The 19,519-nt window shown below is 36.5% G+C and overlaps 1 protein-coding gene across 4 annotated transcripts; it reads left to right on the forward strand.

The window, feature by feature from the left end:
• Positions 1 to 57: 57 nt before the first annotated feature.
• Positions 58 to 18,855, forward strand: LOC140832193 (guanine nucleotide exchange factor SPIKE 1). 4 transcript variants are annotated; one of them, XM_073196069.1, is made up of 31 exons: positions 58 to 375; positions 744 to 857; positions 2,298 to 2,460; positions 2,946 to 3,073; positions 3,144 to 3,256; positions 3,360 to 3,415; positions 3,566 to 3,663; positions 3,826 to 3,963; positions 4,267 to 4,578; positions 4,889 to 5,152; positions 5,395 to 5,562; positions 5,636 to 5,827; positions 6,035 to 6,078; positions 7,047 to 7,116; positions 7,427 to 7,588; positions 7,979 to 8,086; positions 8,242 to 8,279; positions 8,440 to 8,584; positions 9,354 to 9,480; positions 10,116 to 10,309; positions 11,565 to 11,695; positions 12,514 to 12,589; positions 12,726 to 12,836; positions 13,122 to 13,304; positions 14,436 to 14,579; positions 14,691 to 14,864; positions 15,015 to 15,362; positions 15,444 to 15,770; positions 15,868 to 16,053; positions 17,220 to 18,191; positions 18,382 to 18,855. In XM_073196069.1, the coding sequence occupies exons 2-31, from the start codon at positions 774 to 776 to the stop codon at positions 18,634 to 18,636; spliced, it is 5,511 nt and encodes a 1,836-aa protein (XP_073052170.1). In that variant the 5' UTR covers positions 58 to 375; positions 744 to 773; the 3' UTR covers positions 18,637 to 18,855. The 4 variants fall into 4 exon arrangements, with proteins under 4 accessions (XP_073052170.1, XP_073052169.1, XP_073052171.1 ...); XM_073196068.1 differs by having other exon boundaries at positions 754 to 857; XM_073196070.1 differs by lacking the exons at positions 58 to 375; positions 744 to 857; positions 2,298 to 2,460; ... (2 more) ...; positions 3,566 to 3,663; positions 3,826 to 3,963 and having other exon boundaries at positions 3,373 to 3,415.
• The last annotated feature ends 664 nt before the right edge of the window (positions 18,856 to 19,519 follow it).

The raw sequence follows: 19,519 nt of genomic DNA on the forward strand, positions 1-19,519 counted from the left end.
TTTTTTGGCTATATAAAAAACGATGTTGATCGGAAATTAGGAAATTTTACCATTTTAAAAAGTGGGGTGTTTGACTCTTGTTGACTCCTGGAAGGACTTCCTCTCCTCTCGCAGGTTAAACCCTACATTACAGGGGAGCTGCCCCCGCCATAGACAACCCACATTGTTGCAGAATACGACACCGTCTTCACCAACGGCTTCTACTAAGGATCTTCGCAACCAATCACACAGATATAATCAGCAAAACGATGGTGTAGTTCCCGATACTCATTTCTCCTCTACTGTTTCCCATCTTGCCAGATCGCTTCGGCCTATATCAATTTTCGAATGTCAAACTACATCAGAGGCTGGGGATCTAGAAGATCTTGGATCTAGGTCATTCTTTGTTTTTATCTCATGCATAAGCAGAAGATATATGCTTTATAGGAAGTTTCACATGTTTTGGTTAACTGGTGGAGTACGGCCGTTCTCTGCAACCTTTTGTTTTACAAGAGTTTAGAAATGGGTGAAATGTACAAAGATACCTTTAACAAATTTAGATAAGGGGCTTGTGGGATACTAGACGAGCTCTTGAACCATTTTAATTTTTGTTCCTTTTTTTTTCTGCTGGGAAGGAAGTTGAGAGGGGGCAGACTACTTTTTTACTTCACTCCACGTTGGTTCTACTAAAATTGTTTCTTTAAACAAACTCGACTGATACATAGTAAGTAATATTGTTATATTGACGGCGTCTTCACCTCAAGCTTGTTTCAGGTCATTAACCTGTGTCTAGCATGGATAATGTGTTGGCTGATGGGCCACGTTTCCAAAGAATTCTGCGCCATTCCTTTTCTAACTGCTTTAAGTTGGACCCATTGGTGAGTGTGTTTATTCAGCTCTGAATAATTTTGATACTGTAGTTTTAGATGTAGTTGGATATGCATATCTAATATGAAGTGGGTCTAGCACTGTTTGTTGCACTGCTGTTAAAAACTCGTGGAGCTTACTCACGCCCACACCCTGCATGTAGGAAGTAGGCTTAGTGAAGGGAGCCCTTACACCTTGGTGCAGTCTTGTAGTAAACGGGACTCTTGACATGAAGTACCCATCTAGTGTTGTTTGTTGCACAGTTGTTAAAATCTCATGGAGCACACTCTGCATTAGCTGTTAAGCTCAACAAGCAAAGCCCGTATGCCTAGGTGCAAATTTCTTGTAAATAATTACCTCAAAGTTCCTTAAGAGTTCGAAAATCAAGCTGCTTAGGTAAGTCACACCTTGTCGTGTTCTTATTCCACAAGGCACTCATTCCTTGCACCATCAATACATTTGGTTTATGAGATCGTTAACCACATGTGTCTCTTTTATCCTTCAACTTTAAGTAGCGTGTTATGTATCCCTCGCCTCCCCCTTCCTCTTCAATTATGCCATTTTTCTCAAAAGCTCGTGCTCTTGGAAGATGGGATGATCTAAAGTTTATTCTTTGACATGCCCCCACATGTAAGCTGAGAATCAAAAACTATATATTCTGAATTAATATCCACGGTGTATACGTGCAAGTATCGGGATGTGTGCAAGTTGTTCGGTATATTGTATACGTTGTATTCGCGCAAGGTGTTTGGAAGAATCAAAAGTTCTAATCTTTAACATGCCCCACATGTAATCCGAAAATCGAAAGTATATATTCAGAATTAATATCCAAGGTGTGTATATGTTCAAGTTGTTTGGACATTAGGCAACAAAGGCCTAGAAAGAGCACCCTAGAGTAACAATTTGAAAATATTTGGAGTTTTCCGTCTCAAGGATGTTGAACCTTTGACCTCATGGCTCTGATGCCAATCATGAGATCGGGTACTTTTCATTTAGGTAGCAGTACAACTATGATCTTGTAAGTATATAATAGTCAAAGCACCTTATTCAGATTGTTGTATTAGTAGGCAGTAGGCACAATTATTGCTACTAACAATCCCCTTCCAATAATAGAATTCAACTGCAATTCATGTGAAACAAATATGTGATTTTCGCTCTGACACAATGTGAGGACCATTTGTCTCAAAAGCTTGAGGTCAAAGGAAGTGACACAACCAATCATTTTATTCTTTCACTCTTTCTCATGTTTTTTCTCTCAGTAATTTTTCTATATTTCTTCGTCCTATTGTCTTCATCTCCATCTTTAATTTTGTTTTGCGTTCGCTTTTGACCCATGAGTGATTGCTGCATAAACTTGTTGACGTTGTTCCTTAGCGAAGACTTACTCTGTTTGATTAGTCAAATCAGCCTAATGGTTACACTGTTTGACGTAGTTTGTTATTTTATTATAGTTGGATGACAATTTGGAGCAGTGGCCACATCTAAATGAACTTGTGCAGAGCTATGGGACGGACTTGGTCAAAGATGAATACAAGTATGGCCACTATGAAAGCATTGGCCCTATCCCATTTCATAATCAGATATTTGAGGGGCCTGACACTGATATGGAAACAGGTTGGTATGCATAAAGCTGATTGTTCTTTTTCTTTGTTAGAGGAACATTGTTCTATGCAAATTGAAGTAGATGGTATGTACTACTGTTCTCTCTTTGGAATGAATTGCAATGGACTGTATTCATTTCAGTTCCATGGATGTAGTTCACTAATAAGAATAACTTTAAACCCTCTTAGGTGTCTAAATTTCTTTTCTGTCTGGGCCTCAAATAGTAGGGTAGGGGGTCCCCCAGGTAAGATATTAAAGTTTTGACTTCAAAATACATATAAATCATCAAACCATCTCCCTCCCTCCCCACACAATTCCTGCATCCACCCCTCCTTGCGGCAATCACAGTAATTGGAATTTCGGTTTTCACACTCAATGGAACTATGGAAGTGCACCACTACAATAGCATTGTACAATGACGTGTTTCTGTAAGATTAGTGCATTTCTGTGAAAGATGCATGCACATGATATAAGGCATGTTTTTAAATCATTTGCAGAAATGGACCTGGCTAATGCCAGAAGAATCACATTACAAGATTCAACGGAGGTAGAAAAGCCTAGCACATCTGGAAGTCATTTTTCAGAATCAAACTTTCATGATCAATCAAATGTTGAAATGTCCAAGGTCTGCGGATGGCATCTCTCGTAATTTATACCACTTAATATTTCTTTACATCTTTCTATATCATTTGCAGCATTTCGGAGAATCTCCGCTTCCTGCTTATGAGCCTGTTTTTGACTGGGAAAATGAGAGGTCAACAATATTTGGTCAAAGAATTCCTGGGACTAATATACTTCATAATAACAGGTTTCTCTGACCGAGTCTGAGTGCATTAGTGTGTGGATGTGAAATCTAGTTGCATTGGATTTCAACTCTTTCCAGCTATTTCAAACTATGTTTTTCCTTGTAGTGGGCTAAAGATTGCAGTGAAGGTGCTATCCTTGTCATTTCAAGCCGGGCTTGTTGGTGAGTTTGTACACTATGTTTTTGTTAATGTGTGTTTTTATTGTGGTATTTTATGCCATGCCCTGTCTCTTCTTCTGTTACTCTTGTTTTGGAATCTTGTTTTACCACTTTTTCACTCCCATCTGAAAATACCTGTTTTTCCCCTTGTAGAGCCATTTTATGGCACCATTTGTTTATACAATAGGGAGAGAAGAGAAAAACTTTCAGAGGATTTCATTTTCCACATGTTACCCGCTGAAATGCAAGATGTAAGGCTTAATCTGTTGATGTTGTATTCTGTTTCTGCATTTTAAGTTGTAGTCGGGTTTCAGCTGAAATGTCCTTCTCACTGTTGCCTTCCCTTTCTTTTGTGTGCTTTTATGATTTTCAAATAAATTGGTTGTGTACCTGTTTTATGTTTTCATCTCCAGAAAGAAAGTTCTAGTGAAGCACATGGTATCTTCCATCTCGATGCACCATCAGCTTCAGTTTGTTTGCTTATCCAGTTAGAAAAGCCTGCTACTGAAGAAGGTGGAGTGACTTCATCTGTTTATTCACGTAAAGAACCAGTAAGCAAAAGTTCAACCTGTCACTTGTTAGTACATATGTAAATTTTAATGGTTCGTGGACATGAAATGAGGTTATTTGATTTTTGGAAGGTGAGCTTGATGGAATGACCGTTACACTTCTGGTTCACCGTGATGAAGGATAGGAAAATGAGATTTATATTTAGTTAAACGCTAAATGATGTATAATATCTTCCCACATTAGTAGTTTAAATATATCAATGTCAATATCTCACACAAAAAGTTTTGTTTAACTGATTGTACTTCAACACCTGTTTACATTACTTATGTTTTTCCCTCAAACAGGTTCACCTGACAGAGAGGGAGAAGCAAAAGCTGCAAGTGTGGTCTCGAATGATGCCTTACAAAGAATCATTTGCCTGGGCAATCATCCCGCTTTTTGATAGTGGGGTTTCTTCTGCTTCTGGCGGGTCTGCTTCTCCCAGCAGTCCTCTCACCACAAGCATGCTGGGTTCAAGTTCTAAAGAGGCTGCTGTTGAACAAGTTGCAAAGATAACAGTAGATGGAAAATTGGGCTATTCAAGTGGTAACTCTGTTGTGGTTGAAGTGTCAAATCTGAATAAAGTTAAAGAAGGCTATACTGAGGATTCCCTCCTGGTTACATTTCATTCACGTCTATTTATTTATTTATTATTTTCTTAAAACATTTTTTCCCTCAAATATCGGTATGCAAAATCTGTGTCTTTGTTGGCCATATTCATTGTTTTCTTTTATGTCTCCCCTCTTCTTAGGATAGGTCCCCTCTTCTTAGGATAGGGCATGAGCAGTTCGCAGCCTCCTAATTTTAATACTATCATATCTACTATTTATTTAATTCTTTTTTTATCCGTAAACAAGTAGTCATTAAATTCATGATTCTAGTGATGGTGGTTTCTTATTCTAATGATTCTTTTTATTCTCTTGTCAGGATCCTAAGCACAAGGTTCATAAACCCGTGAAGGGTGTCTTAACATTAGAAATTGAAAAGCTCCAAACTGTCCAAGTTGGTTCAGAAAAAGCATTGGATAACAAAACTATAAACTATGAGGGCAATCAAAGTTCTGTAGCTGACCGATCCAGTTACAGAATTGATCAAGTTCAGAATGCATATTTGGAGTCAAAGTCCTCTGGTAGGAAAGAGACGGAAAGAAATGGATCAATGACTGGGTTCTCAAATACTGCCAATAATTATGTATGCATCCTTTATAATGATATTTTATAACTTGTATAATTTGTAAGAGTTGCGTGACTGGCTTGTGGATATTTTTGAACTTTTGCGATTCTGATGGAAATTATTATTTCAAAATTCAAATATATCTCATGGATAATATTTTTATAGGAATCAGAACTTGATAAGCCAGTCTAATTATCTTAATTAATATTCAGACGATTTTGTCTTCTAACCAAGACAAGCCATAATTGTTTTATTTACAGTTCCAAGCTTTTGACTTTCGGACAACATTGAGGAATGAGCCTTTCTCAGAGCTTTTCCACTGTCTCTATGTTTATCCATTGAGTGTTAGCATGAGTAGAAAAAGAAATTTGTTTATACGGGTTGAACTGAGAAAGGATGATGGAGATATCAAAAAGCAACCGTTGGAGGTAGATTCAATATTACTACGCACTTAAACAAGTTTATTTGTGAATCATATCGATTGAAAATTATATTCCTTAGGTGATGCATCCAAGAGAACCAGGTACTGCACTTCAGAAATACGTTCACACTCAAATTGCTGTTGGGGCTAGGGTCGCCTGCTACCATGACGAAATCAAAGTTTCTTTGCCTGCCATTTGGGCTCCAATGCACCACCTCTTGTTTACTTTCTTTCATGTAGACCTTCAAACAAAGCTTGAAGCTCCAAAACCTGTAAGAGCGATGTAGTCTATTAGCATTTGAGGCATTGTATCTAGTATCTCATACTCGTCTACCTTTTACGGGGCCAAAGACCAGAGTCAATAACAAATTGTTTTCATGTGCCAGTTTCTGGCCATCATATGTCTGTTTATTATGTCAGTTACCTCTTCTGTTGTGTAGTCTCATTTAAGTTGTTAATGTTTTGTCTATTCATTGCAGGTGGTGATAGGATATGCCTCGCTTCCGTTGTCCACTCATGTTCAGTATGTTATCGAGTTGACAAGACTTGTTTATATCCCTTAGATTGTCATTAACATGTTATAATGCTGATGCACTTGTTTGTATGCCATCCTTCACATATTTAAATGCAGTGACAGCGTAATAATATACAACCCAGATTAAAACTGCTCTTATCATGAGATTTTAAAGCATGCATGCTTAATTAACAATTGATTTTTTCAAGAGTGTAACTTTTGGAATTTATATGGTTGGGCTGTGATATTGCACGTAACTAATGGTTTCTGACTTTCTGTTTGTTTTTTTTTGTAATTTATTGAAACCTGAAGCCAAGATTTTTTACCATGCAGATTTTACTTAGTGTTGAAAGAAATTAGTAATTTAGTACCTTGGCAGAAATTAGTAGCTTTGTGATGCTATGTAGTCTGAAAAAAATGTTTCGAGGTCAAGAGACACAGCTGAAGATAATTCTCTCCACACCAACTACCCCCACCCCCCCACCCTCTTCTCACACCAGCTTCCACCACCATCCTGTCCTTTCCAGTCTCCCTAGTCCTGCATAATCCTCCTATCCTCATAGGTCATAGAATTGGTGTCTTACTCTCCTCATATAAGCTGACTCCTGCAAACTTATTTTTATTGTATAAAGCTAGGGTCAACAGTCTGAACCCTTGCTCGAACAATAATTCCTTCACCCGAGTCTGGTTAAATCACGTGAAACTCAAGAATTCTCTCTGTTAATCTAATTATTAGCAGTGCCTGGTTTTTATTTGCTACATAAATAATGATGTAATGTGAATGCAAAAGGCTGCTGTGTTTCTGACTTTTATTTGGCAGTATGACTGTAGGAAAGCCATCTGTGCGTTTCTTGAGTAATTTATGTAAATCTAGGACCTCTAGTTGAATTAATTACTAGGACAATATGTTTTGCTTTCAAATGGGAGCGAACACGCAAAACACTAGATAACATTGTATTTTTCACTGGATTGTGCAGGTTGAAATCAGATATTTCGTTACCTATTATGAGGGATTTGGTACCACACTATCTTCAAGATGGTACCAGGGTATGTCGTGGACAGCAAATTTTAATCTTTATAACTTTATGAATGATTTGTCTTTTGTTCAATTGACAGTGCTTGCTTTGAGCAACTTTTATTAGTCACTAGGCAAATCTTGTTGTACTGTTCGACTCTTCCACCATATTTGGTCCCCCTATCCAAGAATTCATAAAATTACATTGCTTTCCGATTTGGTTGTAACGAATTGTATTCCTGATTTTAGCTTTTATTTTGTTTCATAATTGGTTACATTCAATTATATTGCTGATTTGATATTTATATGTTAAATTTTTTCTATTTTGATATTCTTTGGCAGGAGAGAGTGGATTACTTGGAGGATGGCAAAAATATATTTAGACTGAGGTTGCGTTTATGTTCATCACTATATCCAATCAGCGAGCGCATAAGAGACTTTTTCCTTGAGTATGATAGACACATTCTTCGAACAAGTCCACCTTGGGGATCTGAGCTTCTTGAGGTTTATTTTTGTGACTTTGTTATACCATCTTTTCTTCCTAATTGAATGAACCATTACGTGCTTCACAGATATTTTTGGTCAACCACTGATACTTTTTACGCGACATCTTATTTATATTATGCCTCTAAAGTCTAAACCTGATAACTATCCGACTCTACTCTGACAATTGAACCTGTTTGTATGAATTCATTGAACTAAATGGACACAAGGGATTTTCTGTTTGTACTTTTTAACACGCAAAGTTGGTAATGTTCCTGGGTTGTCTTTAAACAATGGCTTACAACTGAAATAATCTGACCAATGTTCTTTCGATATTGTTATTCATATTAATTGTTGCCATGGAAACCTCTTATTCAATGTTTTCTTAAGCTGGGTCATATTTTTATTCAGGCAATCAACAGCTTGAAAAATGTTGATTCTACGGCTTTGCTTCAGTTTCTTCAGCCTATGTTAAACATGCTTCTCCATCTCATTGGCAGTGGTGGAGAGACTCTGCAGGTGCTTTTATGTAAAATAGCGGGTTTTTATGTTATTTTATTTGTTAGTTAAATAGTGTCCGGGTTTGTTATTTTCTTGCTGTGTCATATGGTAGACTTCTAAAAGAATGTTTTGGTTGCTTATCTGGTATTTACTGTGTACTTTTCCTTGTTCAGGTCGCAGCCTTCAGAGCTATGGTTAACATTTTAACAAGGTATTGTTTATCGTTGCGAATTTCACCAAGAGTACCTTTACTTTTTTAGTGGTTGGCTTGTTTCTTATTGTGCATGGTTAGCTAAACGAGTTTGTAAGAATTTATCATTTCTTTTGTCCGTGACGACACACTTTTGTGATCATTTTGTTATGTTATATAGGGTGCAGCAAGAGTCTGTGGATGACGGTGAAAGGAATCTTTTCCTGGTGAACTTTGTCGACTATGTGTTTGATGATTTTGGAGGTCGTCAACCACCTGTATATCCTGGTCTGTCTACTGTGTGGGGAAGTTTGGCCCGCAGCAAGGTAATTTAGTGCCTAGGCTAGTTTGGCATTTAACTCCAAAATCCTGTATCCTTGTTTATAGACAAGACCAGATAAAAGCAACAAGGATTTCTTTCCATTGTTAGTCTGATTCTCTATATCTGTTCTATTATTCGTCCTCAAATGGTATTCTAAAACTTTCAGATCTAATGCCTTTCAATTTTCCATTACGCATGATAAATAATTTTAAGATGTCGAAGCATAAATTTATGAAATTGCGGGGCATTAATTTGTATTGGGCATTCAAGATTAATTTGTGCCAGTAATATCTTATGAAGTTATCAAATTCTTTAATATGTTAATCCAAATTTTCTTAATTATCACAGTACATAAGAATTGGTTGTCTTCTAAACCTAACCTGGTGAAAATGGCTCTGAGTACTGGTTATTTTATAAAATCTTAAAGGCTTCAATTTTCTATTGTTAGTTTAAGTTGTAAAAAGCTTCTGCCATGATACAGTGCAAGACAGGAGTGGAAATTTCAAATACTCCTGTTAGTTTTTTCACTGTTTATGGATGAAATTCATGAATTTTGCTATATATATATTTGCAAATATAGCTTAACACTCTCCCTAGCTGAGTATCCCTGGATGAGAATTTTGTTAAAGTTTCCATAAATTGACAAACAACTCTGTTTTGGTACATGTTTCTAATGTTTGTCTTTTTGCCAGTACACTCCATGATTATTTTATTCCATATCAGCGGACACATGCGTAGTGCTTTTATTTCTTAAATCATTATTCGAAATCCAGGCAAAAGGCTACCGTGTTGGCCCAGTCTACGATGATGTTTTGGCCATGGCTTGGTTTTTCCTTGAAGTAATTGTCAAATCCATGGCATTGGAACAGACTCGGTTGTTCTATCAAAATCTTCCTTCAGGTAACTGCTTCCCAAAATTCCGGGGTCTTCCATAATTGCTATCCAGTTAAGATTCAGAATAATTTCCAACCTTTCGCAAAATGTTTTCGATTCAGGGACAGTGTGGCTGCTAGATTATATTGTTCATTCTAGTGACGGCAAAAGTTTGTTTTTCTTTTAATTTTTATTTGTCCAAGTTAATTTCGTTTTATGTGCATGAGTTTAATCGATATTTAGTATCTATTATCATACTCCATGTTACTTTATGACGAAGTTTTTTGAAATCGTCTCATTTGCAATGTTAGGAGCTGTTTACCGGATAAATTTTTTTACCACCTTAGTCCAGGTTTCACCTCACATTTGCATTGGCCTATAGTTCTAGGTGATATTTTAGAAGTGTTTAGTACCATTACCATTTTTAACTGTCCAAAATAAAGGCCAAGAACAAACTAATATAATTCTAAATAGTGGTGAAAGCCAAAATCATTTTTCCTTAATACTAAGTGAAATTTCATGCACTTGCATTCCAAAAAACATTTTATTCTTTGTGAAATCTATGAACAATCATCATTCATGAACTTGCTTGCTTTGATTCGTTTTGATTTCATGTTCCTCCTCTCTGGTTCACCTGTTTCAATATGGATTGTTTGGCGTAGGAGAAGACGTTCCACCGATGCAGTTGAAAGAAGGTGTTTTTCGATGTATAATGCAACTGTATGATTGCCTATTAACCGAAGTTCATGAGCGTTGCAAAAAAGGTTTAGGATTGGCCAAGTATCTGAACAGTAGCTTGGCTTTCTTTTGTTATGATCTTTTGTCAACAATTGAGCCTCGCCAAGTTTTTGAACTGGTATCTTCTACTTTATTTAAGTTCTTGGAGCTTTGCTTTCTTCTTCATGTTAGCAGTAATGATACTCTAGATGTTATGTCACATATTCTCTGCTCCTTCATCTTTATATGCGGTTATGAAAATCTGAGTCTTGGGGCAGTCATTCAGAGGCACTAACTGTATGCCATCAAAGTTACGTGATGGTGGGTTTTTCAAAGAAAAAAGCAGTGGTCTCACCGAACGTACCACAGATTTGAATTTCACCATTAACATCAGCTATAGTTTTTGGTAAAATTGCATTTTACTCGATCATGCAACTTACCTTAATTCAATGATATAATAAAAGCTTCAGCTGCTTCTTCCAGAAAATGTCAGTTTTGCATAAGTTTTTCATACTTAATTGGTTTTCTGAAGTTGTTTGAGGCTGCTCTGATTTTATAAGACATAATTTTACTTCTTTCCGGTCCCAAGCATGCATAAAAATATTCATAAAGCTATATGCTTTTAGTTGGTGTTTTAAAAAACCAGTTGCAATAAATAAGTCCTCCTTGTAAGGACGTCAAGTTGATTTTTTTCAGAGGAATATGAACGAGTAAACTATATGCCCACTCATTTCACCACTAATATTGAAAATGCCTAACTTGATATAGAGTGGATTCATAATTAACTTTAATTTAGTCCATCCAAACAAGTCAGAATTTGAAATCATGGATCTAATGATTTCAAGTCTTATCATTCCAAACACGACCTTAAATCAATCTCAAACCTTTCCATTTTTCTTAAAAAATCTTAATAAACAAATTAGAAAATCCTAAAACGCTATCTTAATTTATAACCAATTTTCCGGCCTATCAATTTAAAGACTTGTTTATATAGAAAAAGAAGTTTTCCTTGAATTAAGTTGGATGGTATAATTGGAACTTAAACATAACAGCCGCGCTTTAATGTCCAACTGCATCTATGTTTTCAAAAGTCGGTAGTAAATGTGTTTTCATTTCTTTTGAGTAGATGGCTAGTGATTGTGCCGCGATAACTTTTCATGAAGATTGTTTCCATGAATTCCTTTCTCCATTTCCCTTGAATTTTTGTTTCTCAAGGAACAAGTTTGCTTTGCATGTTTCATAAGCGACTCATACACTGCATTGTTTTCTTAGAACCTTTTTGTTCTTACTTGGCTGTTTGTTTTCTTGTTCTTTTAAGCAAGGAGACTTGTCTTCCTGTTGTTTAATTCCTGTATGGTAGTTAAATATAACGGGGCTATGTTTGTTGTGTATAGGTATCCTTGTACCTCGATAAATTCTCTGGGGTATGTCAGTCAGTGCTGCATGATTGCAAGCTTACATTCTTACAGATATTATGTGATCATGATCTCTTTGTGGAAATGCCTGGAAGAGATCCTTCAGATAGGTAACACTTGCAACTTGTTGTCATATACCCACCATGGCACCATGTAACTTGTATGAGTGCTTTATCCTGTTTGCTGCTCTCATGATGAGTCCTTTCGAGCTACCAAGTCTCTCTCTGCGTGGATGCTTTCAATATGGTGGGCCCGCGTAAAATTGCTTGAGCTTCTAAAAAACTGTCTTCAGGGAATTTTCAGATCCTAAGAATTTTAATAGCTTTACTTGTTCAGTCTTTTTGGTCCGTAAATTCTATGGATTTGAATGGAGTTCCTCTAGATGTTGCGAGTGAATTGAGGTTGAAATGGGTTGTAAATATAGTATTTGATGACGATCCTCTACTTTTTTCTGCCAATTTATCTAGTTATTTCTAAAAGTTGTTACATGTTACTGAACATGTTACTGAAAACTGTGGGCAAAATTACTATTTATGCTTAACCGTTGAGGTCGATACAGAAATTTAACGATTTTCTGCAATAAAAATATATAGGTCCGGCCGTCCGGACTTTCAGTCGATTTGAAAATTTATGTATCATGTAAGTCTTTGGATAGTTTTAAAAAATATTTGTACTACAGGGCCTTGTTCTTACCCTGAGTTCCTTTAACCCGTGGATATTGTTTTTTCTTATATTCAGTTTGTTAAAGTGTTGCTTTTTTACTTAATGGCATTCTCTGGGAATGATGTCCAAATTATATTTTATCAATGAAAATGATGGTATTAATGCTATTTCTGTCTGTCTTGGTACTCTCCTATATAAATCTAATCCCTACCACCTTCTATTGAGATGTTCGATGTTCCTGATGTGGTGCACTTATGTGTCGCAGAAATTATCTGTCAGCAGTCCTTATACAAGAGATTTTCCTTACTTTGGATCATGAGGATCTATCTATGCGAGCTAAGGTGTGAAAAATATATGTGTTGACAGGATATGAAGATTAGCTTCATAATATTATTTAACTCATTGAACTTATGTTCATTTACTTCAACTCTTATTCTCTCATGCCTAATCAAAATATTTCTTTACGAGGATATGCAGGCTGCTAGAATTTTGGTGGTTCTTTTGTGCAAGCATGAGTTTGATGTTCGTTATCAAAAGCTGGAAGATAAATTGTATATAGCTCAGTTATATTTCCCCCTTGTAGGCCAGGTATGTAAGTTTATTAAATCCTTTTGGATTATGCGTCGCAAGGCTTAAATTGTTTATACCTTTATCAGTTAGAATTACAACCCTAAGTTATATTCCATCAGGAATATGTCAATATCCCTAGATGTGCTGCGCACAAGAAACTTGATTATTCTTTCATTTGTTGATATTTTCTTAAAATGTTGCAATGTATTTTTAAAGCAGGAAGACCGACACGTGTTTAATGTTGCTTTCTATGTAGGTTTTGTATTTTTTTGTCTCATCTCTTTTCTTTCTGCATTCTTACAGATACTTGATGAAATGCCCGTTTTCTACAATTTAAGCTCAGTTGAGAAGCGTGAAGTTCTGATTATTATTTTGCAAATTATACGTAATTTGGATGATGCCTCTCTTATCAAGGCCTGGCAGCAAAGTATTGCTCGCACCAGATTGTTTTTCAAACTTTTGGAAGAATGTCTAATTCATTTTGAGGTTACATCTTATGTTATTTTCTTTCTTGGCAAATTTTCAGACATTTTCTGTTCGTTGAAAAGCTAATGGTTTGTTGATAAACAGTTTTATGGGTTAAAATTGCATTTCATTCTCTGATGTTTGTTTAAGTAATTAAGTTTCTGATTGAGTTCCTTCGCTGTGAAAGCCATGCCTACCTTTCCTCGTACCTATTTTCTTGCACATGGTTGTTACTTACTTTTGTGAACCATTATGAATGTAGAATATGAGACTGTGAATACTTGGAGTTTAGTCATATAAAATTTCCAGCATTTTTCTTCTACAATAGCCTAATAGCGATTCATATCCCTCTCATGTTCTAATTACTTGATCTTTCTCTTAAACTTCTTTTAAGTTTTTCTAGTAGAAATTTGAATTACTGTCTTCCATGGCTGGTGCTCTGACTTTTTAATCGTCGAACTCTTTTGGTATTTTTAAATATCGAGGGTATGGTCCCGATTTAAGGAGACAACTTGATAGGGCATCGCCATGGTTATTCCTCTCTCTCCCATTAATCCCAGAAGAGAAAATAATGTTTCAGAATGGCCCCAGTTTTTCCTTGCAACTTGCGAGTTGATTCTGGAGGTAGGGGAAGAGAAGGCGCTAGCATATGCTCGCCCCGTTTGGATTATGGACATCAGACCCCAAGGTGGGTAGCTGTATCTTTTACAAAAAATGGAGATAATAATGCGTCCAGACCTTAAATTTAGGAAATATCGGTTTGGACATGTGATGTCCCCTTGGTTATTTTCTCCAAATCAAAGATCTCTTATGTGGGTGAAGGTTTTCTTCTTCAATAAGTTGCTTCTCATAACTCGACGTTGCCATCTCATGATTGAAGTGTGATGAGGGTAAACTTAAGAAACCTTGGCATTATATCTAGTTTCATCAGCTGTACGTTGATCAATCATTGTTATATTTTACTTGGTACCTGTATTTTCCAGGGATAGTGAAACTCTGTTGCTTCCACTCTCATGTCAATGGAGTCTTAATAGATCATTTGCTTTACTTGTCATCATGCCATCTCTGGTCTTGCATTCCACTTTTTTTAATTTTCTTTTTCTGAACACTTTATTGGCATACTCTGCTAACTTCAAATCACTAATTAAGCAGCACAGAAAACCAGAAGGTGGCATGCTTATGGGAAGTAGTTCTCGCAGTCCGCTTGGAGATAAGCCCTCTTCTTCAAAGTATTCTGAAAGACTTTCTCCTGCAATTAACCATTATCTCTTGGAGGCCGCACGCCTAGAAGTCGGAGTATGTTAAGTACCGAGTTTGTTCAATCTTACTCGATGAAGATCATTTTGCAATTTTATGTCTTATTTCATTTCTTTCAGTGCTTAATATCTAAAAGCTCAACTGATGCAGCCTCAAGGGACGCCTGAAAATGGTTATTTGTGGCAGAGGGTCAACTCCCAGCTAAACTCACCTAGTCAGCCATATTCCTTGAGAGAGGCTCTTGCTCAGGCCCAATCGTCAAGAATTGGAGCTTCAACACAAGCATTAAGAGAATCATTGCATCCAATATTGAGACAAAAACTGGTAGGATGTTTCTGGTGATAGAAAGTTCTGTCCTTTGAAGTATTGTAGTTAGTGTCTTTATTTGCTTGAATTATGATATACCTCCAGTCATTTGGTCATCCTTGATACTAAAAAAATATTCTTAGACATCTAATACTTCTGTTGTCTCAGGAACTTTGGGAAGAGAACCTGAGTACTGCAGTTAGTCTTCAAGTGTTGGAAACAATTAAAAAATTCTCTGGAACTGTCGAATCCCGTAGCATTGCTACAGATTATGGAAAACTTGACTGCATTACTTCAATATTTATGATTGTCTTCTCACATAACCAACCTCTGGCTTTCTGGAAAGTTCTGTTTCCCGTGTTCAATAGCGTCTTTGAGCTTCATGGGGCTGTGCTAATGGCAAGGGAAAACGATCGCTTTCTAAAGCAAATTGCTTTCCATCTTCTCCGGCTTTCAGTTTTTCGAAATGAGAATATCAGGAAAAGGGCTGTAATTGGGCTTCTGGTACTTGTACGGGTAGGATTGCTTATGCACCTTGCACAATTGTTGTTGCCTTTTTTCTATAATTGCTAGATTTCATCCATTTTTGTTTTGCAGAGTTCTTTCTCTAACTTTAAGCAGACGGCTAGATTACGTGTCGTCCTAACTATTACATTATCAGAATTGATGTCTGAAGTTCAAGTTACACATATAAGATCTGATGGAACACTGGAAGAAACCGGTGAAGCGCGTCGTCTTCGAAAATCCTTGGAGGAAATTGCGGATGAACTGAAGAGCCTCAACATACTCAGAGAGTGTGGTCTTCCGGACATGGCTTCTGTCGCTAGTCATGAAAAAGAGACTCAGTGGTCCTGGTCGGAAGTAAAGACCCTTTCAGACAGTCTTCTTTTCGCTCTTGATGCCAGCCTAGAGCATGCACTTCTGGTATATTTTGGCTTTCCGGATCACTAATATGACATCTTCCATGCCATGAGTACACTTTCCATTGAAATTGTCAATGATGCCGATTCTATTTTGCTAGGTTACTATCATGACACTGGATAGATATGCTGCTGCTGAGAGCTTTTACAAACTTGCAATGGCATTTGCTCCAGTTCCAGATCTTCACATAATGTGGTTGTTGCACCTGTGTGATGCACATCAGGAGATGCAGTCTTGGGCTGAAGCAGCGCAGTGTGCTGTTGCTGTTGCTGGAGTGGTGATGCAGGTAAAGTTCTGCTATTTGTGGCTTCTTTAAGGAATACCAAGCACAATTCAGCTTGCCAAGTATTTAGATGACTGGCTGTGGGAAGGATTAGCGTTCTTAGGTGTAAACCAAGTAAAACTGTATTAGCATGCCCTAATAAAGTTTACTGAAAATTTCAGGAAGCAAATTTAAGAAAAACATGTCGAACTCATTATAACGTTACATTATAGGCCTTTTGTTATACTAGTTCAGATGCATCTGCTCTACTTCTTTTTAATCCGGTATATTTTTGGATTCGTAAAAATCTCTTGTTATCGTGGAAATGGGTCCTTTTTTATTGTCTAGAGGAGACTATGGAAATTCTCCTGATTTTATTTCCAACAGCTACGAGTTCAAAATTGTGCCATTCTGGTTTAAGCAGATAAGATGTAGCAATTCCATATAGTTTTGGTCCAATTCAGATCAGAGTGGTTAAAAGTATTGGTTTTGCTTAAGCTGAAAATACCAGATCGTAACTGTAATTTTGATTTGAAGAGCAGGCAAGTTATAATACCATGTTGAAAGAAGTGTTATCAGTACCTTTCTTTAATCACAGCCTCGAATAGTTTCAATTTCTCTTATAATATACCTATCATGTGAATTTGTTATGTTAATCTTTCTTTAATAGCACAAACAATAACGGAATGCCAATTTTGATTGCGCCAGATAGCTACTATTTTCCTTTTGCTTTGTAACGTAGCCTAGTTTGATTGTCTTGGTTTCTTATTTATGTATTTTCTTTTTAAATTTGTGCTTCTTTTTCTGTTTTTTGTTGTATGGATTTAATGGATGAGGTTACTAAAGTTTACTCACTCGCTGATGAACAAATAATTTTTTATCACATTTAGCTTATCTATGTTTTGGTCGTACGCACCTCATGTTCACACACAAATCTTCAATCAGGAGGTCAGGTTCGAAAAGCCTCGTGTTTTTTTAACTTTTTATGCAGCCTTAACACGCGATTAACAAAAAATTAAACATGACAATCATGGGAACCTGGCAGATCTTTCATGGTCATGACCACCTGTTTCAGAATTACGAACATGTAGCTTAACTGGGTCAAGACTTGCTGTAGGATAGTACAAAGTGAGACTTTAATTTAAATCTCTTCATCTCTTGTACTTATGTCAAAATCTACCCGTTTCTAGGCTCTTGTAAGTAGGAATGACGGAGTATGGAGCTCTGATCATGTAAGTGCATTACGCAAAATTTGCCCTATGGTCACTGGGGAGATAAATTCTGAGGCTTCGACAGCCGAGGTTGAAGGATATGGTGCTTCTAAACTTACTGTTGACTCAGCTGTGAAGTACCTGCAACTTGCAAATAAGCTTTTCTCCCAAGCTGAACTCCACCATTTCTGTGCCAGTATCCTAGAACTGGTAATTCCAGTATATAAGAGCAGAAGGGCCTACGGACTGCTGGCTAAATGCCACACGATGCTGACCAATATTTACGAGTCCATTCTTGAGCAAGAATCAAGTCCCATACCTTTTGCTGATGCAACGTATTATAGGGTGGGATTTTATGGTGAAAAATTTGGGAAGCTTGATGGAAAGGAATATGTATATAGAGAGCCTCGCGATGTGCGGTTGGGTGATATAATGGAGAAACTTAGTCATATATATGAGTCGAGAATGGATGGTACAACATTGCATGTCATCCCAGACTCTAGACAGGTGAAATCAGATGAACTGCTGCCCGAAGTTTGCTACCTTCAAATAACCGCGGTTGATCCTGTTATGGAGGATGAGGACTTGGGAAGCAGAAGAGAGAGAATATTCTCGCTCTCCACTGGAAGTGTTCGTGCGAGGGTCTTTGATCGCTTTTTATATGATACCCCTTTCACAAAAAATGGAAAGACTCAAGGTGGGTTGGAAGACCAATGGAAACGACGCACGGTGCTACAGACTGAGGGCTCTTTTCCTGCCCTGGTGAACCGCCTTCTAGTAACCAAGTCCGAATCACTTGAGTTCTCTCCAGTGGAGAATGCTATTGGAATGATTGAAACTCGGACATCGGCATTAAGAAATGAACTTGAAGAGCCACGCAGTTCGGAAGGCGATCAACTCCCACGTCTTCAGAGCTTACAAAGGATACTTCAAGGCTCGGTCGCGGTACAAGTGAGTTATATATCCTATCTATGTTTAGCCATGATCTTATATTTGCTAAAGTTTTTGCATCAGCTAAATTTTCCTTTCTTTTTACCCGATTTAGTTATGTGGAGAATTTTTTTTAGATCCAATACCCGGTTTTAGGTTCTCCGTTCAAATTTTTTTTCCATGCACTGAACTATTTGATCACACTTAACAGGTAAACAGTGGAGTCCTGAGTGTTTGTACAGCATTCCTTTCTGGTGAGCCTGCGACAAGGCTCCGATCTCAGGAGTTGCAGCAACTGATTGCTGCACTCCTTGAATTTATGGCTGTTTGCAAGCGGGCCATTCGTGTACACTTTCGGTTGATTGGGGAGGAAGATCAAGAATTTCATACCCAGCTTGTCAATGGATTTCAGTCACTGACTGCAGAATTGTCTCATTACATCCCTGCAATTCTTTCTGAACTTTGATAACATTTTCCCCTCTTTTTATTTATTTCCGATGCGCTCGACTGATTCTGGTATTTCTATAATTTTCCCCGGGTCTTATTGTTTGTAATTGGTCCTATCCACTGTATTTTCTCTGACCTCCTAAGTCTTTACTTCAATTGTTGTAATTCGTTTGTGCATGGACATTCTAAATTTCTAACAGTCCCAAGTATATAATTTATGATCGTCTTATCTTGTTTCTTTTGGTTTTTCCCCCTCTCTATATAGTGTTTGCATGTCAACTTTAATTTAATTTTACAACTGGAACAACTTAAGGATTTATGTTGCTGCAATTGTGGTTTACGAAACATTATTTTGTTATTGTTACAATATCTTCAAATTATCTATCTATCTATATACTAATATAAATATATGAATTGAATTGTGAATTTACATAAATATCCGAACTTTCATTTAATATTAATCATTAATACATATTTTCTTTTTTATTTTCTATTTCATAAAATTAAAATTAATTAATTAAAATCTATCTATATCTATACTATACTAATATAAATATGTGAATTGAATACATGTTTTCTTTTTCATTTTCTATTTCATAAAATTAAAATTAATTAATTAAAATTTAAAATTAATTAAAATTAAATTAATCTATCTATCTATACTAATATCTATATATGAATGTGAATTGTGATTATATTGACATCAAATTCACACAAAATCACTTTATTTTTTTTCAAATTTACAGAAAATCACTTTATTTTTTTATATTACAATTTGTCATATTAATGGTGTTATTTAAGTCATTTTTTATTTTAGTTTCATAAGATCATTAATAGTGTATTTAACTCAATCAAACTAACTATTATTTTAATTTACTTTAAATTTAATTTTAAATACTTAA

Source organism: Primulina eburnea, chromosome 5, assembly GCF_022965805.1.
Source record: "Primulina eburnea isolate SZY01 chromosome 5, ASM2296580v1, whole genome shotgun sequence".
Classification (NCBI taxonomy): Eukaryota; Viridiplantae; Streptophyta; class Magnoliopsida; order Lamiales; family Gesneriaceae; genus Primulina; species Primulina eburnea.